Consider the following 18,714-nt stretch of genomic DNA (forward strand, 5'->3'; position numbering starts at 1 on the left):
CCATGAATGTGGGTATGTGTGGCTGGTACCTGTCCTGTGTCCCCTTAGATGTCAGTGGCTTGTGTCCAACAGAGGTCCTTAGGAACCAGCAATGAGTGAAGTTGCCAGGTATCTGTCCTAATTTTCATGCCAAGAATTCTCAGTGTCTAGTTATTTTGTGGTAGAATGAGGAGAGATGTGCAGTTAATAAGGCAATTAAACGCAATAATCCCCCACACTAACAACTTGCCATTACCTAGTGACAATCTCACATCAACACCTGAAACGTTGTTAAAAGATACATTAAGTTGCTCTTGACATTGAGATAGGCCTCTTTGGACTTCTCACATGATTCTGACACATTTCTCACTTTCGCCCACATCATTCAGTTCCTTATTAGATTTTTCCCACTGTCATAAAAGCACTGCAGATGATTTTTGAAACTGGCCAATCTGATATCTTTTAAACCTTTTGTTGATTTTCATTAGAAAACCCTTGAGAAGGTATTGATGTATTACAATAATTGGGGAATTCAGGTCCAGATTATTCGAAGAAAGAAGAATTGGTTGATCATTTTGATCAGTTTTGACTCCACTCAGCAGACTGAAATTAACAACACTCCATCTTCACTGAAGCTACCTGATTTGGTCGGAAAAGATGAGAGAGTGCATCCAAAACTGAGTAAACGCTCTCCAACATCACACATTACTTCACTTTAATTGTACAAAATAGCAGTACAAAGACAAAACAGATTGTTAAAAGTACGATAGACTGATCGTTCCTCACTTGACTCTTGGGAAGAATCAACTCCTTTAGTGTAATCAATTTAGCCCACTGCTTTTAGTCTAGTGCTCCTTCCAGTGACCTCGGCACAACTTCAACAATCTGGTTGAACTTTCCACTCATAAGTCGCCTTAGTTAGAAATCACACAACACTAGGTTATAGTCAAACAGGTTTATTTTAAGCACTAGCTTTCGGAGGGCTGCTCCTCCATTGGAAAGTTTCCAAAGCTAGTGCTTCCAAATAAACCTGTTGGGACTATAAACTAGTGTTGTGTGATTTTTAACTTTGTCCACCCCAGTCCAACACCTGCACATCCAAGTCATAAGTAGCCTTAAATATATTAACAAGGCAAACAGGTCAATAATCCAAAATAAATCCACCTGGAGTGGTAGTTACTGAAGTAGTTTAGAAAAATTCCAACAGTAACTTACTGAGATGGGACAGGAGATCCTTTGTGGTACTGAAATCTTGTTTCTTTGAATGTTTTGTTTTTTCAACACAAAGGCAGATGCATACAGAACAAGAATACTCGAACTTAAGGCTGAATGCATTTAATGGTTTTTACCAACCAGCTTGCTTCCATTGAAAAATGACCAGGAATTCTATTTCTCTTCTGGGGCAACATGTTCATTTCACTGACAACCCCTGATATTCTAGAGGATTTTACCGCTAAGATTTAGTACTTCAAGAGCTAACCATTGATGACAAATTTAAGGTTTATCTAGTTATTCTGGAACAAAGTCATAGTCTGAGGGAACTCCTTTTCCCTTCAGCAGTAGCTGCCATATATGGCTCATGATATTTATCACTTTTTCCACAAGACCTCATACACGGTTTGTACAAAGTGAGGCTTTTGAACCCTGGAGGAAACAGGTTGACAGGAAACGTCCAACGCAACAAAGTCTACAAATTAAGCAAAGGCACAAGAATAGCTACTTGGGCGGGGGAAGCACCATACAGGAGGATGCTGGAAACCTGATGGTCACTAAGCAAAGACAATGACACCAAAATATTATATTTTACTTAGAAAGTGTGTCTTAAATTCAGAAATGAACAGATGAGGTAACATGACTGTCAGCAGTTCGGGCATGTCTATCCAACTTTAAAGAGAGATAACTGTTACAAGAAACTGCTGCCAGTCAAAGATGCAAAACAATGGGAAATGTTAGAAAAAAGCATAGGAACAATTCTTGCCAGTCTAGGCTTATGAAATTATATGATTTGGTTTCTGAGGCGAAAAAAAGTTCAACAAATAAAATGCAATTTTCTTTGCCATTAGTTTTCAGTAGCTATTTCCCATAACTTTAGTTAACAGAATACTACCTATCAAACCTGTGCATTAAACATTTGAAAGGGCCAAATTTTAGCAAATTAAATGGAGCAAATAATTAGCTATAACCTAGTGCTACACTGTTAGATATCAAATCTTTATGAAGAGATAGATGGACATGAAACAAAACCCGCACCACAACATTTTTACATAGTACAATATTCATTCCCCATGAAGAGACCAATGGTGTTTTTAAATGCTGGGAATGTAATGCAGAACAAATAAGAAGCACAAATAATGAAATGTATTAAATTGCTGGTCAAAACTATTTGTACATATCAAATCCTTTGTGTAATTTGAAGAAAGCTTTTAAAAAAAAGAACTTGGAGTTCAGATTTGGACAACAGTCATCATGCATGCATTCCTAAAATGGCAACTTTTAGGATATGCAGTGCGGCAGCACATTAGAATGCAATTTTTAAAATTCTGAGATTCAGGATTTAAATTGAACCCAAATTAAATAGACATAGAAGAATATGCATTTACAGCTGATTTGTTTTGGAATTATCAATATAAATCTCTCATAGACTTCTCTTAAGCAAGTCATGTAATGACTAAATCATTAGACATGTTCATTAATTTGCAGAATAGAAGGTGGCCATGCAGCCCATCAAGTCTATACTGACTCTCTGTGCAATAATCCAGTATGAAGTCAGACTACCCAATAGAGGTAGTCCAAAATTTCAAGCAGAAACGGTAAAGGAGAAGCATTGGATGTAATATGTTTGGATTTTCAGAAGTCATTTGAGAAAGGACCAAACATTAGGCTATTTAATTATATAAGAGCCAAGTGTTGGATATAGTACATCAACATGGATAGAGGACTGGCTAATGAATAGAAAAACAGACTTGAGACAAGGAGGCATTTTCAGGTGCCACAGAGATCAGTGCTGGGCCCACAATTATTTACACTTTATATTAATTACCTGAATGAAGAAAATGAATGTTCAGTAGGCAAGTCTGTGGATGTACAAGTAATTAGATGTACACTTGCAATGCCAAAGCATTTGAGGCTATGGGCCAAGTCCGTGATTGTGGGAGAAGTACTGTAACTGCCTTCTATGGTGCCGAACCAGGAGAGGCTCTCATGCTTAGAGTTTGCATCAGGCTGCATTAGAAAAGTTTACAGGCTGATAATCAAACTGCCTGGCTATGAAACAAACTCACCATCAAACCCAGAGCTTCTGGCCTAGTGACGTTACCACAGCATCATAAGACTTCCTGCAGTGCATGTATAAATGACATATCCTTCTAACCTGTCCTGTTCTCACTCTCTCTAGCCAGAATTTCCTTCCTGCACATATCTATTTTGGCACCTACTCAGAATCAGGATATCTTTTCCAATTAGGCACAAAGTGTGTGTATGATCTCATGTTTATTATCTAGTATATCACTCGGTTGAATGCCAAATCAAGTTAAGCACATCTAATTGTGCTTTCTGGATGCAACAACTTTTGAGCTTCAGTGTACAAGCTATGTTCCTCAGCATTCAAGTATTTAAGATTATCTTTCTTCACGGGTCAATTTAAATGTAGCATTAAGATCTATACTATACATTTTAAGGAACTAACTGAGGATTGTTTTTCTGGGGAAGCACATTCCTATTCCGTCCCTCAGCATTTTCAGTGTTCTATGTGAAGAGAATATAATGGGAAAGTAATTCAGAAAATATTCCTATCCAAACAGCATCAATAGTTTTCATCAAGAGCAAACATTTAAATATATTGGCCTGTAATTTTTGTTCAATTGTGCTAAATTCTTCGAGTAATGGCCAGAGAGTCGTTGTAAAAGACTGATGAATTTAAGCACATATAGTGTTCAGCCAAGATTGGGTTTCAGCAACTTTTTTTTTGTGCTAGTTTAAAAAATATTGCCTCCATCAAGTAGGGCCCACCCATATGTGCCCACACCCAGACCCATTAGGAGTTTCCAAAATCTGTGCTCATTTGCAGATCTTTAAGGAGCTGCCAAAATGTAAATTAGAATTTTTGGAAGAACACTGAAAGGACATTTTCAAAAGGTTTGAATAAGCTTATTTTTAATGTACGCAGTCACTGATTACTGTATCTCAATCAAACAAGAAAATAATTCAATAACATTTTCAATAACTAACAGGATTGATAATGATCTAAAATCTTTTCTGCAAAACCAATTTTCAGATAAGTTATTTTTTTTATATATCATGGAATATTTTTTTAAAAAATCTATTCTGAAAAAAAATAGTTTACAAGCGGTGTGCGCAATTGCGTGATTAGATGGTAGGTTCTGCATTGGGTGAAATGTAAATACATCTGAGCAGAAATACACAGGTGGAAGAAAAACACTTGAAAGTGTGCACAATGTTGGATATAACGTGCACTGGAATAACCTAATTCTGTCCAAAGTGGGAACTGCCCAGTGTATATTCTATGCTAATATGAACCATACGGAGCCCCAGTTCTCGGGCTACTGCCAACAAATTTAAACAAATTTACTTTTCTATCTTTAGTACAGAGCAATTTGTCTGGTTGCAGTGCTAGAAGATGTTAGAGGGATAGGAAGAGAGGATGGCCATAGGTGGTTTTAAAAACAATGATGAGTATTTTAAATAATTTAAACATTGCTTAACTAGTAGTCAAAGTAGGGAAGGGAGCACAGTGATGGTGGGTGAACAGAACATGGAATGAGTTAGAACATAGACAAAGAGGTTTGGGGGATTAAGTTTTCACAGGGTAGAATGTGAGATTCCAGCCAGGAATGCATTGGAAAAGTCAAATCTACAAGCAATTAAGAAATGGAGGAGTGATTTGGCAGCATTTGAGCTGCCAGCAGAGTCAGAGTTACGTTGGTTTGATTTGTTGATAAGTGTCACCTCACTTCTACAAGAAAAGCAGTGGAAGGTGTTAACATTCCTTAGAGCCATATTTTTGACGGGCTCATCATGTTGATGTGATCATAGACAACAAGCTCAGGACTAGCAACTGTCTTATTTACAAATGAATGGAGAATGATAGTTTACCTATTGGCAGAGCCCCCAGGGAAAGTTCAGGGAAATGGTGAGGGCAAAAACAAAATTAGTATAAGGCACGATAAGCAGGATGAATGGCTTGTAAAATGGAACAATTTTGGGTTGCAACTCATAAGGAGACAGCAATGTGCTTTCATTCGTCCTTCAAAGGTATCAAGAGATGTGCAGAGAGATCATCTTACTCGTACTGGCTGACATTTACATGGAATTCAGAAGCTCAATGCACAATTATCAAGTCGGGGCAGTTGAGCCTCAGGAAGTAAAACATGAATTCAGCAAAACATTCTGAAATTGCAAGCAATTAGTTAGGCCCAAGGAGGCAGAACTTGGGACTTCACAGTGTTGTCACTACCAGCATTACATGAATTATCTTTAACTGGCTGTTTTCAGATATGTGAACAGGTATATGTATAGGGAGTATGGTGAGATTAGAATGCAGCTCAGTGAGTTTAGACATGATCGCATAGCAACCATATGTTCATCCCTTTCTTTGAAGCCCTGCTCATAAACAATTGCATTAAGAGCTGAAAAATTAAAGCTACTTGATTTTCTGATTAACATTATGGTTTAGGGAGATCTGAGTCCAGATCTAATTATTTTTAAACTACTTTATAAATGCAAATTCTTTAAAGAATCCACTGCGCTTAAGTAGGCCATTCTGCCTAATTTATCTGTACTTGTGTTTATACTCCAAGCAGTCTCCTACCATTCTAATGAATTCTTTCTACTCCCTTCTCCCTAGTACTTCATAGCTTGCACACATAATGTTAAAATCCCCTCTGGGTGATCCCACAAGATCTCTTACATGAGCTGTTCGGTGCCATGTGAGATCTTCATTGTTAATCTTCCCCCAATGCTTTTAACTATCCTACAGGAGGCGCTTGTCACAAAGACAGAAGGTAGCAGGACATCAAAAGCCTGTGCCTAGTGTTGCTGGCAGTTACTGCACTGTAGTCCAGGGGTTGGTGAAGTCAGCTACATAGTACAATAAATTTGTCTGCACTAAGGAAACAACCCTAACATATCCAATCTTTCCTAATACCAGTAATGTTCAAGCCCTGGCAAAATTTTGTAAATCTCCTCTGTGCTTTCTCCAGTGCAATTATGTCCTTTCTTTAACATGGTGACCACAAAACTGTGGTCTAACCAGCATTCACACAGTTCGAACATTACATCTCTACCGATGCATTCAATACCTCACCCAATGAAGGAAAGCATCCCATATTTCACGCAATATATAGTTCCAATATCTACTATGTTCTCAAACTCGTTATCATCTTCCAGGATATGAATATTTTGGTGTATTTTCATTCACTGAGTTGCTCAGTTTCTGTTAACTTGTTTACCATTTTATTTCTCTGCTCTGCGCATCCTTTTTCAGGACTTGCCCCGACCTCTGCATTTGATTCCCTTCTGTCTGTGAAGTTGTGTAGCATCCACAGTACTAATGTATCTTCTCCCTGTCTGGTGTGCATTCCTTTGATACCCTTTCACTTCATCAACCCTGCTGCCTTACTCTTGACTTAACTGAAGGTTAGTCATGTTTGTCATCAGTGCTTTAATTTCTACTTGTGCTCTGGCAGTGCTGATAGCCTGTGATACTGTGAATCTGGTCTTTTCAATAAATAATTTTAAACTTGATGTCATGTAGAACTCCAGATGAACTGACTTACTTTCACTGGCTGCATTTCTCAATTTTGGTAAGAAGTGGTCAGCAATCTGACTGAGGTCCTGCCTGATATTTATCAGCAGGTTTGATGATCTGACTTTGATTGAAGTTGCATGCTTTTTTTGACAAAAGTGCTTATCTGACATTTTGACCCATCTCCCAGCTATTAAGAAATTGACTTGTCCTCATCGGCCCACAAAAGGATGTATCTTTTCTCTTCAGAGGTGTCTTTTAGAAAGCTACTGAATGTCAGTCTGCACTTCTGTTTGCTAAGGCCTGTACAACATCATCATATCCTGAATTCATCATAGCCTTCACCTGTGCATTCACTGCTGTACGAGTGGCCATTTCGTTTTCACTTGATTACTTTTTTCTCTTGTATGCCCAGTTCCAGCGAAGGTATATTCTATTCATTACTTAAAAAATGAATTAAGTTTGTATGGAAGCTTCTGGAACTGAGATGAACAAGATTCTGCAAATTCAACACAAACTACTTCATGCTTTCAAAATGCTCTGAACTGAACTACTCTTTTCAGGAATTCAATCCTTCAATGATGCAGACCTCCTGTCATTTGACATCAGCCATTGTTTCTGATTTGTTTCAGAATAAATGGGCTTCCAGACCTTCACAAAAGAGAATGACACAAATCCAGTTATCCATCGGATAGCAATAGCTTTTCAACTAAAGCCATTCTGGGTAGGCGGTAACGATCAATATTTAAGTGACATTGGCCTTTGATACCAAAATCCTTTATTATCCAAGGAACCAGATAGATACAGCCATTCTGCAAAGTACAGCACTTCAGAATATCAACCACAGACCTAGGCAATTACAGCAATACCTTTTTTTGAAGGCTGCCACATCTGCAAAAGTCTTTCAGACCAACTTCTAAGCGAAGTCCCCTGTAATGAAACCTGATCGCCTGGTAAGGAAACTACCATCATTTACTGCTGAACATTCATTGCTTCAGCAGAATACTGCAATCCAAGGCTGTCAAAACCACATAAACTACATTTTTGGAGTGAAAATGCCACCTTCAAATCATCCAGAAAGACAGCTTTTTCTACAATAAACCAAACACATTAGCTAATAACTACTCTTTTGTTTATAACTTATAAAAGTGCTCTAGTCTCTTGAACTTTAATGTGTATGTCTGTCCGTGTGTGTCCATGCAAGCGTGTGTCTGTGCGTGTCCGCATGTGCACGGGGTGCCTGCCCGAGTGTGTCTGTATCTGCATGTGTGTACACTCATCCACATGTGTGTCCTAGCATGTGTGTCCACAGTATAATGGTCAGACTTTAGGACTGAATAAACGCATAAACACTTGCTCCTGTTTAAAATTTAAATTTACCATATAAAATACCAAGGCTTTTAAATACACACATCTTCATTTAAAAAAAACCCATTATAGTCAGAAAAGGCAACCGTTTCAGTTTTTTCCCAACCCTTTCCATAGCTTTGTTTGGCACTGATTCAGGTTAATTTTTCCCAATCTAATTCAAACTAAATCAATCTAAAATATTTGGATCTTACTCAGAGACACCTGTTACTGCTCTGTTACATCTTCTGGTTCCAGGAGTTTGAAATAATCACACTTTTGGATTCTAAGTTCCAGAACTTCAACAAGCACATTTGCTACAGCTCTCCATATAAATGATGAATCAGAACATTTTTACTGAATATTTGACTGCAGTGCAGCATTGAATGTGGCATTTGAATGTAAATGTGCATAATAATTTAATATTTTGATCAATAGTATAGCAATAAAGAAGGACATTTTTTCCATCAGAATACTGCCTTTATAACATTAATAAGATGATAGAAATGTAGGATGGAGGTTTAGATCAATTAATCTTGTAGCTGTTAAGAGTTTGTCAGCTTCACAGTCACTCAATAGTGGACAAGAACAATTTTTACGAATACAGAAATACAGCAACTTTGGGCCTTGGCATTTGCTTCTGTTAAAAATTCTAAATTTGAGAAGTTTGATGTATTGATCTGCATCATGACATTCAGTCTGAAACAAAAACATTATTGAGTTCCCTCTTGGGTGTAATTCCTAAACATTTTCTTTTGTTCCATTAAGGTACAGACCCATCAAACTCTCATCTCTGTTTATAGTCAATGGAGCAAGATTTTGTTTTCTTGTCTAATACAATCACAGGAATTAACATGGAAGGAAAAGGAGATAGATGTCCTTGTGCTTTCTATTTTGTTTTTGGTTAAGTTTTCAACTAGAATACTCACATTTACAGTACCAATGTCTGACAACACCAACCAACTCTGCTACTAAGAAAACTATAAAAGAAAGAAATAGACAGCAAATACAGAACTAGACAGATTTAAATTGAAATCCAAATGAAAGCTGAAAAAGAGTTTGATAATAATTCCACATAAAATTTTGAATAGTACATTTTGCTAGAAAGTGTGACAATCCTTTAGATAGATTTTAAAAACATTTGATCAACTTTAGCAAAAAAAGTCAATGTGATTGATACTTCTGCTTTGTTGTGAGAATAAGTTTGTTTAGTAACTTATCATATTTACAACAGTTTTAAACAAGCCTTCCAAGTTATACATAAAACAGACATGAATATAGCATGATACAGGGAGAAAGGGAGGACTGCAGGTGCTGGAGATCAGAGTCAAAAAGTGCAGCGCTGGAAAAGCACAGCCAGTATTTACCACTTTAAGCTGAAACTGTGATCTTCCTGTCTTGTGATATTATGTGCAAGAGGAGTTGAGGCCAGATTGGGCCCAAACAGCAAATTATTTAATAAGTCCCTTGTAAGGCCAGAGGCACAAGAGTGCTCTCTTACTCTCCACAAAAAAAACTTAGGTGCCTGCTGATATGGATTATTGCCTCCACTCACCACCCTATGCAAATCATAAGGTCCCTCCCAAATATCTTCAGTGCATGAGTTCCATAGAGGGCATCTTTATTCTCCTAACATAGCTTCCTGCATGGTCTTTTGCTTCTGCCCATTGGCCAATTGACACTACTCAGATTTTTGGTGGCCATCTTAAGACATGCGGGCAGTGGTCAGGATTTACAATAATTCAGGCATTACATTGCTCAGGTCAGAACAGTTTTCTACTGGCTTCAGCCTCCATCTGACTGATTTCTGGCTCCAAGTTAAAATCAGGGCTTACCTACCTGACTTAAAAATGTCATTGTCCTGTAGTGAGAGGAATGTTTGAACACAACTCAAATCCTTTAGTTTTAAGTAAGTATAGGAAGAATTGAGGTGATGATGATGACAGAGGAGCAAGGCTGTGAGCGGGCTCCTGAGCTCAGGGCTTGAACACTCCTGTCTGCTTTCTTTCTTTTGTTTAGTTTTAACTTCTCTTTTTCTTTTATTTTCTCTTGTTTTTCTTTTCTTTAAAGCCTTTTGTGGTGGGTTAATTGGCACAGCAGTGAGAGAGGACTGTGCGTGGAATGGTGGTAGTGTCCCAGTGGTCTGAGGTGGGAGTGGCTGCAAATGAGGCTCCTCCTGGTGACTGGAGGTGGTAGTAAGGATGCCCTCCTGGTATTCAGGGCTGGCAGTTGTGGCAACTGTGGCAAAGCTCTTCCAGTGATCAGAAGCAGCGACAGGAAAAGGATTCTCCTCCCAGCAAACGCTGTGAGTCTCGCAGGCTGACCAAGGCTTCAGGTGTGGATAGGCCCAGTCGTCTGCATCAGTGGTTCCAAACACATTTATGGAAAAAGTCTGAGACTTTGAGATCTGGATGTTTTTCTAATGTTTTGATTTTCTTTTATTTTTGCTGGTTTTTTTCTGAGATTTTGGTTTCGTGATCAAGATGATGCCGAAGAATGGTGACTGTCCATTTTTCATCTAATTGAGTACTTGAGTACATGTGACAATAAAATCTAATTCTAACTCAACTGGTTGTGGTGTTCAGACAATGTATGGCTCAGGAATAGGTGCAGCTACACAGGTTTCTAAACATGAAGGAGGAGAAAGTGAGGACTGCAGATGCTGGAGATCAGAGTCGAGAGTGTGGTGCTGGAAAAGCACAGCAGGTCAGGCAGCATCTGAGGAGTAGGAGAATCACCGTTTCGGGCAAAAGCCATTCATCAGGAATGAGGCTTGTGAGCCGGGGTGCTGAGAGATAAATGGGAAGGGGATGGGGCTGGCAGAAAGGAAGTTGAGAATGTAATAGGTAGCTGAAGGTGGGAGAGGTGAGAGGTCGGAGAGGAGGGTGGAGCGGATAGATGAGAAAGACGATGGACAGGTCAAGAGGGCGATGCTGAGTTGGAGGCTTGGGACTGGGATAAGGTGGCGGGGGGGAAGAGAGGAAATGAGGAAACTGGTGAAATCCACATTAATCCCATTTGTAAACATGTCAAATAGAGTTTAAAAATGTTGAACACAATTTCAGGAGAGTAAGGAGCATTGTTAGTTTGCTGACTTTCAACAACTCTGCTGCTCATCTCACTTCATTCAGCAATATGTAGCATTGAATTGAGACGTTTCTGCATTAACAAGCGTTGTAATATAATGAATGAGCCAACATCAATTATATCCAGGAAGTACTCATTTGATCACATCTGCTGTAACCAATAATTAATGGTTGTGATTAAACCAGATGAAACCAGATTAATGCGTCATCCAAAAATACTTTAAACTGCACAAAATCCAGTCCTTTCATGTAACATAAAAAATAATATGAATTCCTATAAATCAGACACAGTTTCTCAAACAGAAGAGGGAAAAAGCGAGGAGACCTGTTATCCTAGGCGTCTGTCCTTTAATATTGCTGCAAAATTTCTTGCCAAGAGTGAGACCAATCTGGGGATCCAACACAGAGATAGAAATAATGAAGCAGGGGTTAGGCCTCCTGTTCTTAGTGTTCATTAAAGTATCTCATTCCTCTTCCAATTGAATGTACAAAACAAAAAGAATTGGAGGGAGCAGATCATGCTAAAGAGTCAATGGAGATTATTGACTCAGTTCCAAGAAGAAAAAAGTGAAATCGAGATTTGTCTGAATTCCACCTTCAAGCCTGAAGCTTCTTACTGCAGCTCAGTCTTGAGGTAGGACTTTCTTGCAGCCATAAATTTGGACCCCACACAGTTTTCAATTTATTTGTACATTTTCACTCCTTTCGAACAATCCTGTTTTAGATTTGTCGATCAAAATAGGCAATTCTCCCTTATATGATCAAACCTTTTGATCATGATCAGCAAAGCATAAAAACCAACCACTTAGTCCACCAAATCTGACAAACCACCTTGGCTTTCTCACAGCACATTATAATGCCAGGGCCAGATATAGCTGTACAGAGAGAGGTTGTCAACTAGATGAAAAATTTGACCTCTTATGTATTACTGATATTTCACTGTATTTCTTAAGACAAGAATTGTTTTCAATAATGAAATAAGACACTGGTTTATGGTAGATTATGTTCTGTAAAAGAGCCTTGCATCTTTTAAGAGAGTTCATTAAAAGATGCAGATAAATAGCGAGAATAGGTGAAGGTTGACTTGGAGTTCACAAAGTGGATAAGAAGGATTTTTTGGAGATGCCGGTGTTGGACTGGGGTGTACAAAGTTAAAAATCACACAATACCAGGTTATAGTCCAACAGGTTTAATTGGAAGCACTAGCTTTCGGAGCACCACTCCTTCGTCAGGTGGTACTCCACAACCACCTGATGAAGGAGCAGTGCTCTGAAAGCTAGTGCTTCCAATTAAACCTGTTGGACTATAACCTGGTGTTGTGTGATTTTTAAAGAAGGATTTTGTTTATTTATAGGAAAGATTTGCTCAAGTTAAAAAAAAATGGAATATTCAGTTGATTAGTCAGAATTTCTCAATGGAATAAGCAAGTTAATATTTCAGGTAAGGGCCTTTCTACAAACCAGTCTGCAAATGAAATCACATGGGTTGGCAAATTAGCAAGGCAAAAGCAATAAGTACCAAACTTTGCACTTTGTGGAGAAACTAGCAGAATCTATGTAATGAGTAAAATGGAGAGCGAGAAAACCAAGATATGAGGAAAATACTGAACTACAAATGAGTCAAATGATAAAGTCTGTATGCCAACCACACATATCAAATGAAAGTGGTCACCATTATTTCCTTTACCTATAACATTTTCTCAGTAGAAGTAGTGAACATTTTCATCTTTATTTCCAGGTAAAAACAATGACTGCAGATGCTGGAAACCTGATTCTGGAGTAGAGTGATGCTGGAAAAGCACAGCAGTTCAGGCAACATCCAAGGAACAGTAAAATCGACATTTCAGGCAAAAGCCCTTCATCAGGTCATTTCCTTGTTAGTATAGTGGTTAGTATCCCCGCCTATCATGCAGGAGACTGGGGTTCAATTCCCCGACGAGGAGGTTGCTACTTGGATTTATATTCTGGTGCACTTTTGTCATTTCATCTTTATTTCCAGGCCGTCAAGTCTAATGTTTCCTCATGCAACTTCACAGCAACAAATCAACTCCACAGGTGGAGCATTCCTTGTAAGATTCTGCCAATTTTAACTAGAGTATGATTAAAAGAAAATAGTCGTTGACATGAAAAGCTACACTGAACAGAGGCACTCGGTGAAGTTTGATCCTCAAAGTGAAGATTTGAAGTATTTTGCTCATATACAAAAGACTTCACTTCAGGTAAAAAGCAGAAATGATTCAGTCTAATGCCAGATGCTTTCTAGCAAACAAATATACTGCCTTATCAGACCAGTCAGTAGTCTTGGTTTCTTCATTACATATCTAATTACAGTGTAAGCAAAGATCTCTCTCGATATTGCACTTGTAGCACATATATCAACGCATCTTCAAATACATCATTCACACTCACAATTTGAGAGTTTTTTTTAAGAGCGTTGCTTTTCTTTTCGTAGATTGTCTATAAACTTGGATTCAAATTAACTAGCACCTTTTCCAAAGGGTAGGAAGAAAATGTAACTCCCCTCCCATCATGTGTCATTAGCACAACATGTGGCACAAGCTCCATTTAAACATGCACAAAAACAGCTGCTGTCTCAGAACCTCAAAGAACCTCTCAGAACCTCACTGGCTGTAGTTCAGGATTTTCATGGGCACCACTGCGGTGACAGGAAGAGACAAAGATCCTTTCATGTGGTGCCTAAAGCATCTATATTTCCTTAGTGTTGCAATAATCACCCTCACATGGATGTCATGCAGCCCTGGACTAGATTCAAACTCAGCAACAATTTTATACTGACCCTACTTCTAGAACTAACTCCAATGTGAAGAATCATTTACTGAGTTTTTTTTTAAACATGTGGAAAGAGTTACGATAGGGTATCAGCAAACAAGGGAATCGACAGATCAGAACGCAGCTCTCACAATATCCTTCTTTTTGCAAACTGTGGCAGTGTTGCACTGAAAGTACAAACGTTTCACAATATTTCAGCCCATTTTCAGTTTCAAAGGCCTACTAAGTGTCGAAGGTCTATTGTTGTAGACTAGATTCAAGTGAAACCATAAACATGCCAATTGAATAACGCTCACATCAAATATGAATGAAGCAGAGTGGAGGAAGAGGACACCACTGTCTCTGATCAACAGTTAAGACTATAAAGTTCTCACTCATCATACTTATTTGGCATTACCATGAAAAGCTGGGGAATATGCAAGATTAAGCTTTCATAATATATTTATCTATAATGCATAGATATCACCCATTAAGTCCAGTTTTGGTTTATTTGTTGCAGAATAAAACATTGCTCTGAGTTGTTTTTAACATGATCATATGCATGTCAACTATTTGTGTAATTTAAAATCTAGTTGGAATATCTAGTTAGAGTGGAAATGATTCCCACTTCTCTTTCCTTTCCTGCTGAAAGCAGTAACTCTCATAAGACATTGGTAACTTTCCACCCGTTTGAACCTAAATATTTGGTTAATACACCATCCAACCTTGAGATGAATCATAGATATATTTAGTCATGTCCTACTTAACCTGAATCTATGCAAATGTTTCTAAAAGATGTCAGCTTGTTCATTTATTGTGGTTAACATCTCATTAGGTATTCACGTGCCCAATCTCTCACATGGGTTACATGAGGTGAAAAAATCCTGTTTATTCTCCCCACCGTTACCCAAAGCCTAACTATACCAATTAATATCCGAGAGAGGTAATTTGGAAGTCAATGGAGAGAGTTAATACAGAAGTATGTTGGCAACTGCACTTGGATTTTGTAAAACATGTCTGATTTTACGTGTCAGCTTCACTCTTTAAGTAGTGCCTAAATCTAAGTCAGAAGATTATGGGTTCAAGCCTCATTTCAGAACTTGAATTCATAGTTGAAAGTAGTTGTACCAAATGTTCTGCCCATGGATCCTTGATCCTTGGCTATCTGACCCACAATGCCCAGACAATCCAGCTGCATTTTGCCAATTTTGATGTAGCCTGGACGTTTGGAACGTAAGATTATTGTTCTTAGCACAGTTGTATCATTGCTGAGTAAATCCCAAATTTGAACATCAATGACCTGTCATGATCCAAAATTAAAGAGAGATAAATGAGCATGGCCGTAAACTTAATTGTTGACCTTTTGGCTTGATGGCTTATGTCAAAGCATTCTGCAGAAAGTGTAAAAGTTGGGTCCTATTAATGTTGGCCAATGCAATATTAAAGAAATACAGGTTTATCTGAAATCATACATGTAATATTAAGTTGACTACCTTACTGTAGTCAACTTAGGAGGAAGAAAAGGATTTGAAACACCATTTGAAAGGTAAGCAACTTATCCCCGCCTTCAATCAACACCCCAAAACCCAATTAACTAGTCATGTACTTCATTTTGAGATTTTGCTTCATGAAAAATGTTCTGCTTGAATAACAGCAATATATTTCCAACTAATTCACTGGAGCATTTGAAAGGGGTGGTAGTAATGAGTGTTTATATGGAATCCATCTCATAACCAAGTGTAGCCATGTTCATGATAACTTACCCCCTTGAAATTCCAGCCACTGACTGCAGAAAGTAGGGAGGAGGTGCTACCTTGCTGTAAGGTAGGCCTGGGAAACAAAAGTGATAAAAACAGAGCAGTTAATGTCAGAATTGTTTCCAATCACCAGATAATAGATTTAAAGTTTACAAATAATCCATCAATCAGCATGAATTCTGAAGGGTCCGTAGACCCAACATGAGTTTTTCCAGCAATTTCTGTTTTTGCTTCTACATTTCCAGATCAGTTAGGAGTGGGACACTCAATGACCAAATAAAAATAACTTATGTTCACCATTATTTCTTCTTATATTTGGTACTATATGTGATCATTTTCAATTCCACCTGCCATTGGTCCATATTCAGATGCAGCAAGACCTGGACAACCTGCAGGCTTAGATTGACATGTGGTAAGTAAGACTGGGGCTCAAATGCCATACAACAACATTCCTCAACAAGTAGCTTTGACAAATAGGGTTAAGGGGAATTCAAAGGGACAACAGGGTAACTAGGGAGAGAATAGGGCCCCTTAAAGATCAGCAAGGCTGCATCTGTATGAAACTGCAGGAGATGGAGTAAGATACTAAACGAGTATTTTGCCTCAGGTGTTTACCATGGAGAAGGATATGGACAATATAGAATATGGGGAAATCAATAACAACACCTTGAAAAATGTCCATATTACAGAGAAAGAAGTGCTGGATGTCTCAACATGCATAAAGGTGGATAAATCCTCGGGACCTGATCAGGTGCACACTAAAACTCTATTGAAAGCTAGGAAAGTGATTGCTGGGCCCCCATGCTGACATACTTGTCTCATCAATAGTCATAGGTGACATGTTGGAGGTTGGCTAATGTGGTGCCACTATTTAAGAAAGGTGATAATAAAAAGCCAGGGAATTATAGACCAGTGAGCCTGACATTGGTGGGAATCCTGACAGATAGGATTTACATATATTTGAAAAGGCAAGGATTGACTGGGGATAGTCAACATGGATTTGTGCATGGGAAATCGTGTCTCACTAAGTTGATTGAGTTTTTTGAAGAAATATGGAAAAGGATTGATGAGGGCAGAGCAGTAGACATGATCTATATAGACTTCAGAATGGTGTTCAACAAGGTTCCTCATGGTAGACTGGTTAGCAAGATTAGAGCTCATGGAATACAGAAATAACTATCCATTTGAATACAGAACAGGCTCTAAGGTAAAAGAAAGAGGTTGGTGGTGGACAGTTGCTTTTCAGACTGGAGACCTATGACCAGTGGTGTGCCACAAGGATTGTGCTGGGTCCACTGCTTTTTGTCATTTATATAAATGATTTGGATGTGAACATAGGAGGTATAGTTAGTAAGTTTGCAGACAGACACCAAAATTGGACAGTGGAAAAGGTTACCTCAAAGTATAGTGGGATCTTGATCAGATGGGCCATGGGGTGGAAAAGTGGCAGATGGAGTTTAATTTAGGTAAGAGTAAGTTGCTGCATTTTGGAAAGGCAAATCAGGACAGGACACATATATACTTAATGGTAAGGTCCTGCAGACTGTTGCTGAACAAAGAGACTTTGGAGTGCAAGTTCATTGTTTCTTGAATGTGGAGTGACAGGTAGATAAGATAGTGAAGAAGGCGGTTGGTAAGCTTGCCTTTATTGGTCAGTGAATTGAATATAGGAGTTGGGAGGTCATGTTGTGGCATGGTTTGGCCACTTTTCGTATACTGCATGCAATTCTGGTCTCCCTGCTTTAGGAAAGATTTTGTGAAATTTGGAAGAATTCAGAAAAGATTTACCAAGGATGTTGCCAGGGTTGGAGGGCTTGTGCTCTAAGGACTGACTGAAAAGGCTGAAGCCATTTTCCCTGGAGCATCAGAGGCTGAAATGTAACCTTACAGAGAATTATAAAATCCTGTGGGGCATGGATAGGGTGAATCTCAAAGGTCTTTTCCTTGGAGTGGGGAAATCCAAAAATAGAGGGCATAGGTTTAAGGTGAGAGGAGAAAAAAATTAAAAGGGTCCTAAGGGACAACTTTTTCATGCACAAGGTGATGCATGTCTGGAATGAACTGCCAGAGGAAATGGTGGAGGTTGGTCCAATAACAATATTTAAAAGGCATCCGGATGGGTATATGAATAGAGAGGGTTTAGAGGGATATTGGCCATATGCTGGCTATGGGGACTAAATTAATTTAGGATAGTTAGTCAGCATGGATGAGTTGTACCAAAAGATCCATTTCCATGCTGCACAACTTTGTGACTCTAAGTGGGAATTCAACCACCTCCCCTTGAAGTTCTATGCCAATTCATTTAGAGATTCTCTCATCATTGCCCCTAAAGTCAATGGACCAGCCATATAAATACTATAGCTGCAAAACCAGGTCAGAAGTTGGGAATTCTGTGGTCAAACAACTGACTCCTGTCTCCTAAAAGCCTTTCTACTATCAACAAATCTCAAGTAAAAGGTGTGATTAGATACTGCCCACTTACTATTGTGACTCCGATACTGATAAAGCATGATAGCATCTAAGACAAAGCAGCCTGGTTGAACACCAGTCCATGTCGGCCTGGTCCAAAGTCGCCACTGGGTCAGTATGACCCATCTAGACTCAACCATCCAGAGGAAGAGCCAGACCTTTTCTGGTCTATCACAGTAAGTGTCACCATCTTCCCTCTCTGCCACCTTACTCTAACTTGCTTATCTGTTCTTCTGCACCCATATCTCACCAAGGCTCATGATCTGCCACTCTCACATCACCTTTCCTCATTCACCCTTACCCATTCCAAGCCCCATACTGCTAAACCTGCGTGGCCCCTGTGCTGCTTACTCACTCACTCTACACACCTCACCATTTTTCATCCACCTACACTAGCACCATCATCTATGCCATCCACTTTCATTGCCCTCCATCTCTCCCCATATCATATTCCAAGAGAAAACAGCCTACATTAGTGCAGAAAGGGGCAAGTTGGATAATAGGATGCTGGAAAACTGGCTCCACATCCCCAAAGGGAGGGTCCT

The 18,714-nt window shown here is 38.9% G+C and overlaps 1 protein-coding gene across 3 annotated transcripts in view; it reads right to left on the reverse strand.

The window, feature by feature from the left end:
• Nucleotides 1-18,714, reverse strand: part of arhgef3 (Rho guanine nucleotide exchange factor 3) — a 334,927-nt gene that overhangs the window by 206,776 nt on the left and 109,437 nt on the right. For all 3 annotated transcript variants that reach the window (XM_087994320.1, XM_043708105.2, XM_087994321.1), the window contains exon 3: nucleotides 15,707-15,773. In XM_087994320.1, coding sequence (XP_087850446.1) covers nucleotides 15,707-15,773 — 67 coding nt within the window. The remainder of the gene's footprint in view (nucleotides 1-15,706; nucleotides 15,774-18,714) is intronic.

Source organism: Chiloscyllium plagiosum, unplaced genomic scaffold (genome assembly GCF_037043375.1).
Source record: "Chiloscyllium plagiosum isolate Xiang-an unplaced genomic scaffold, Cpla_swu_hap1 HiC_scaffold_14, whole genome shotgun sequence".
Taxonomy (NCBI): Eukaryota; Metazoa; Chordata; class Chondrichthyes; order Orectolobiformes; family Hemiscylliidae; genus Chiloscyllium; species Chiloscyllium plagiosum.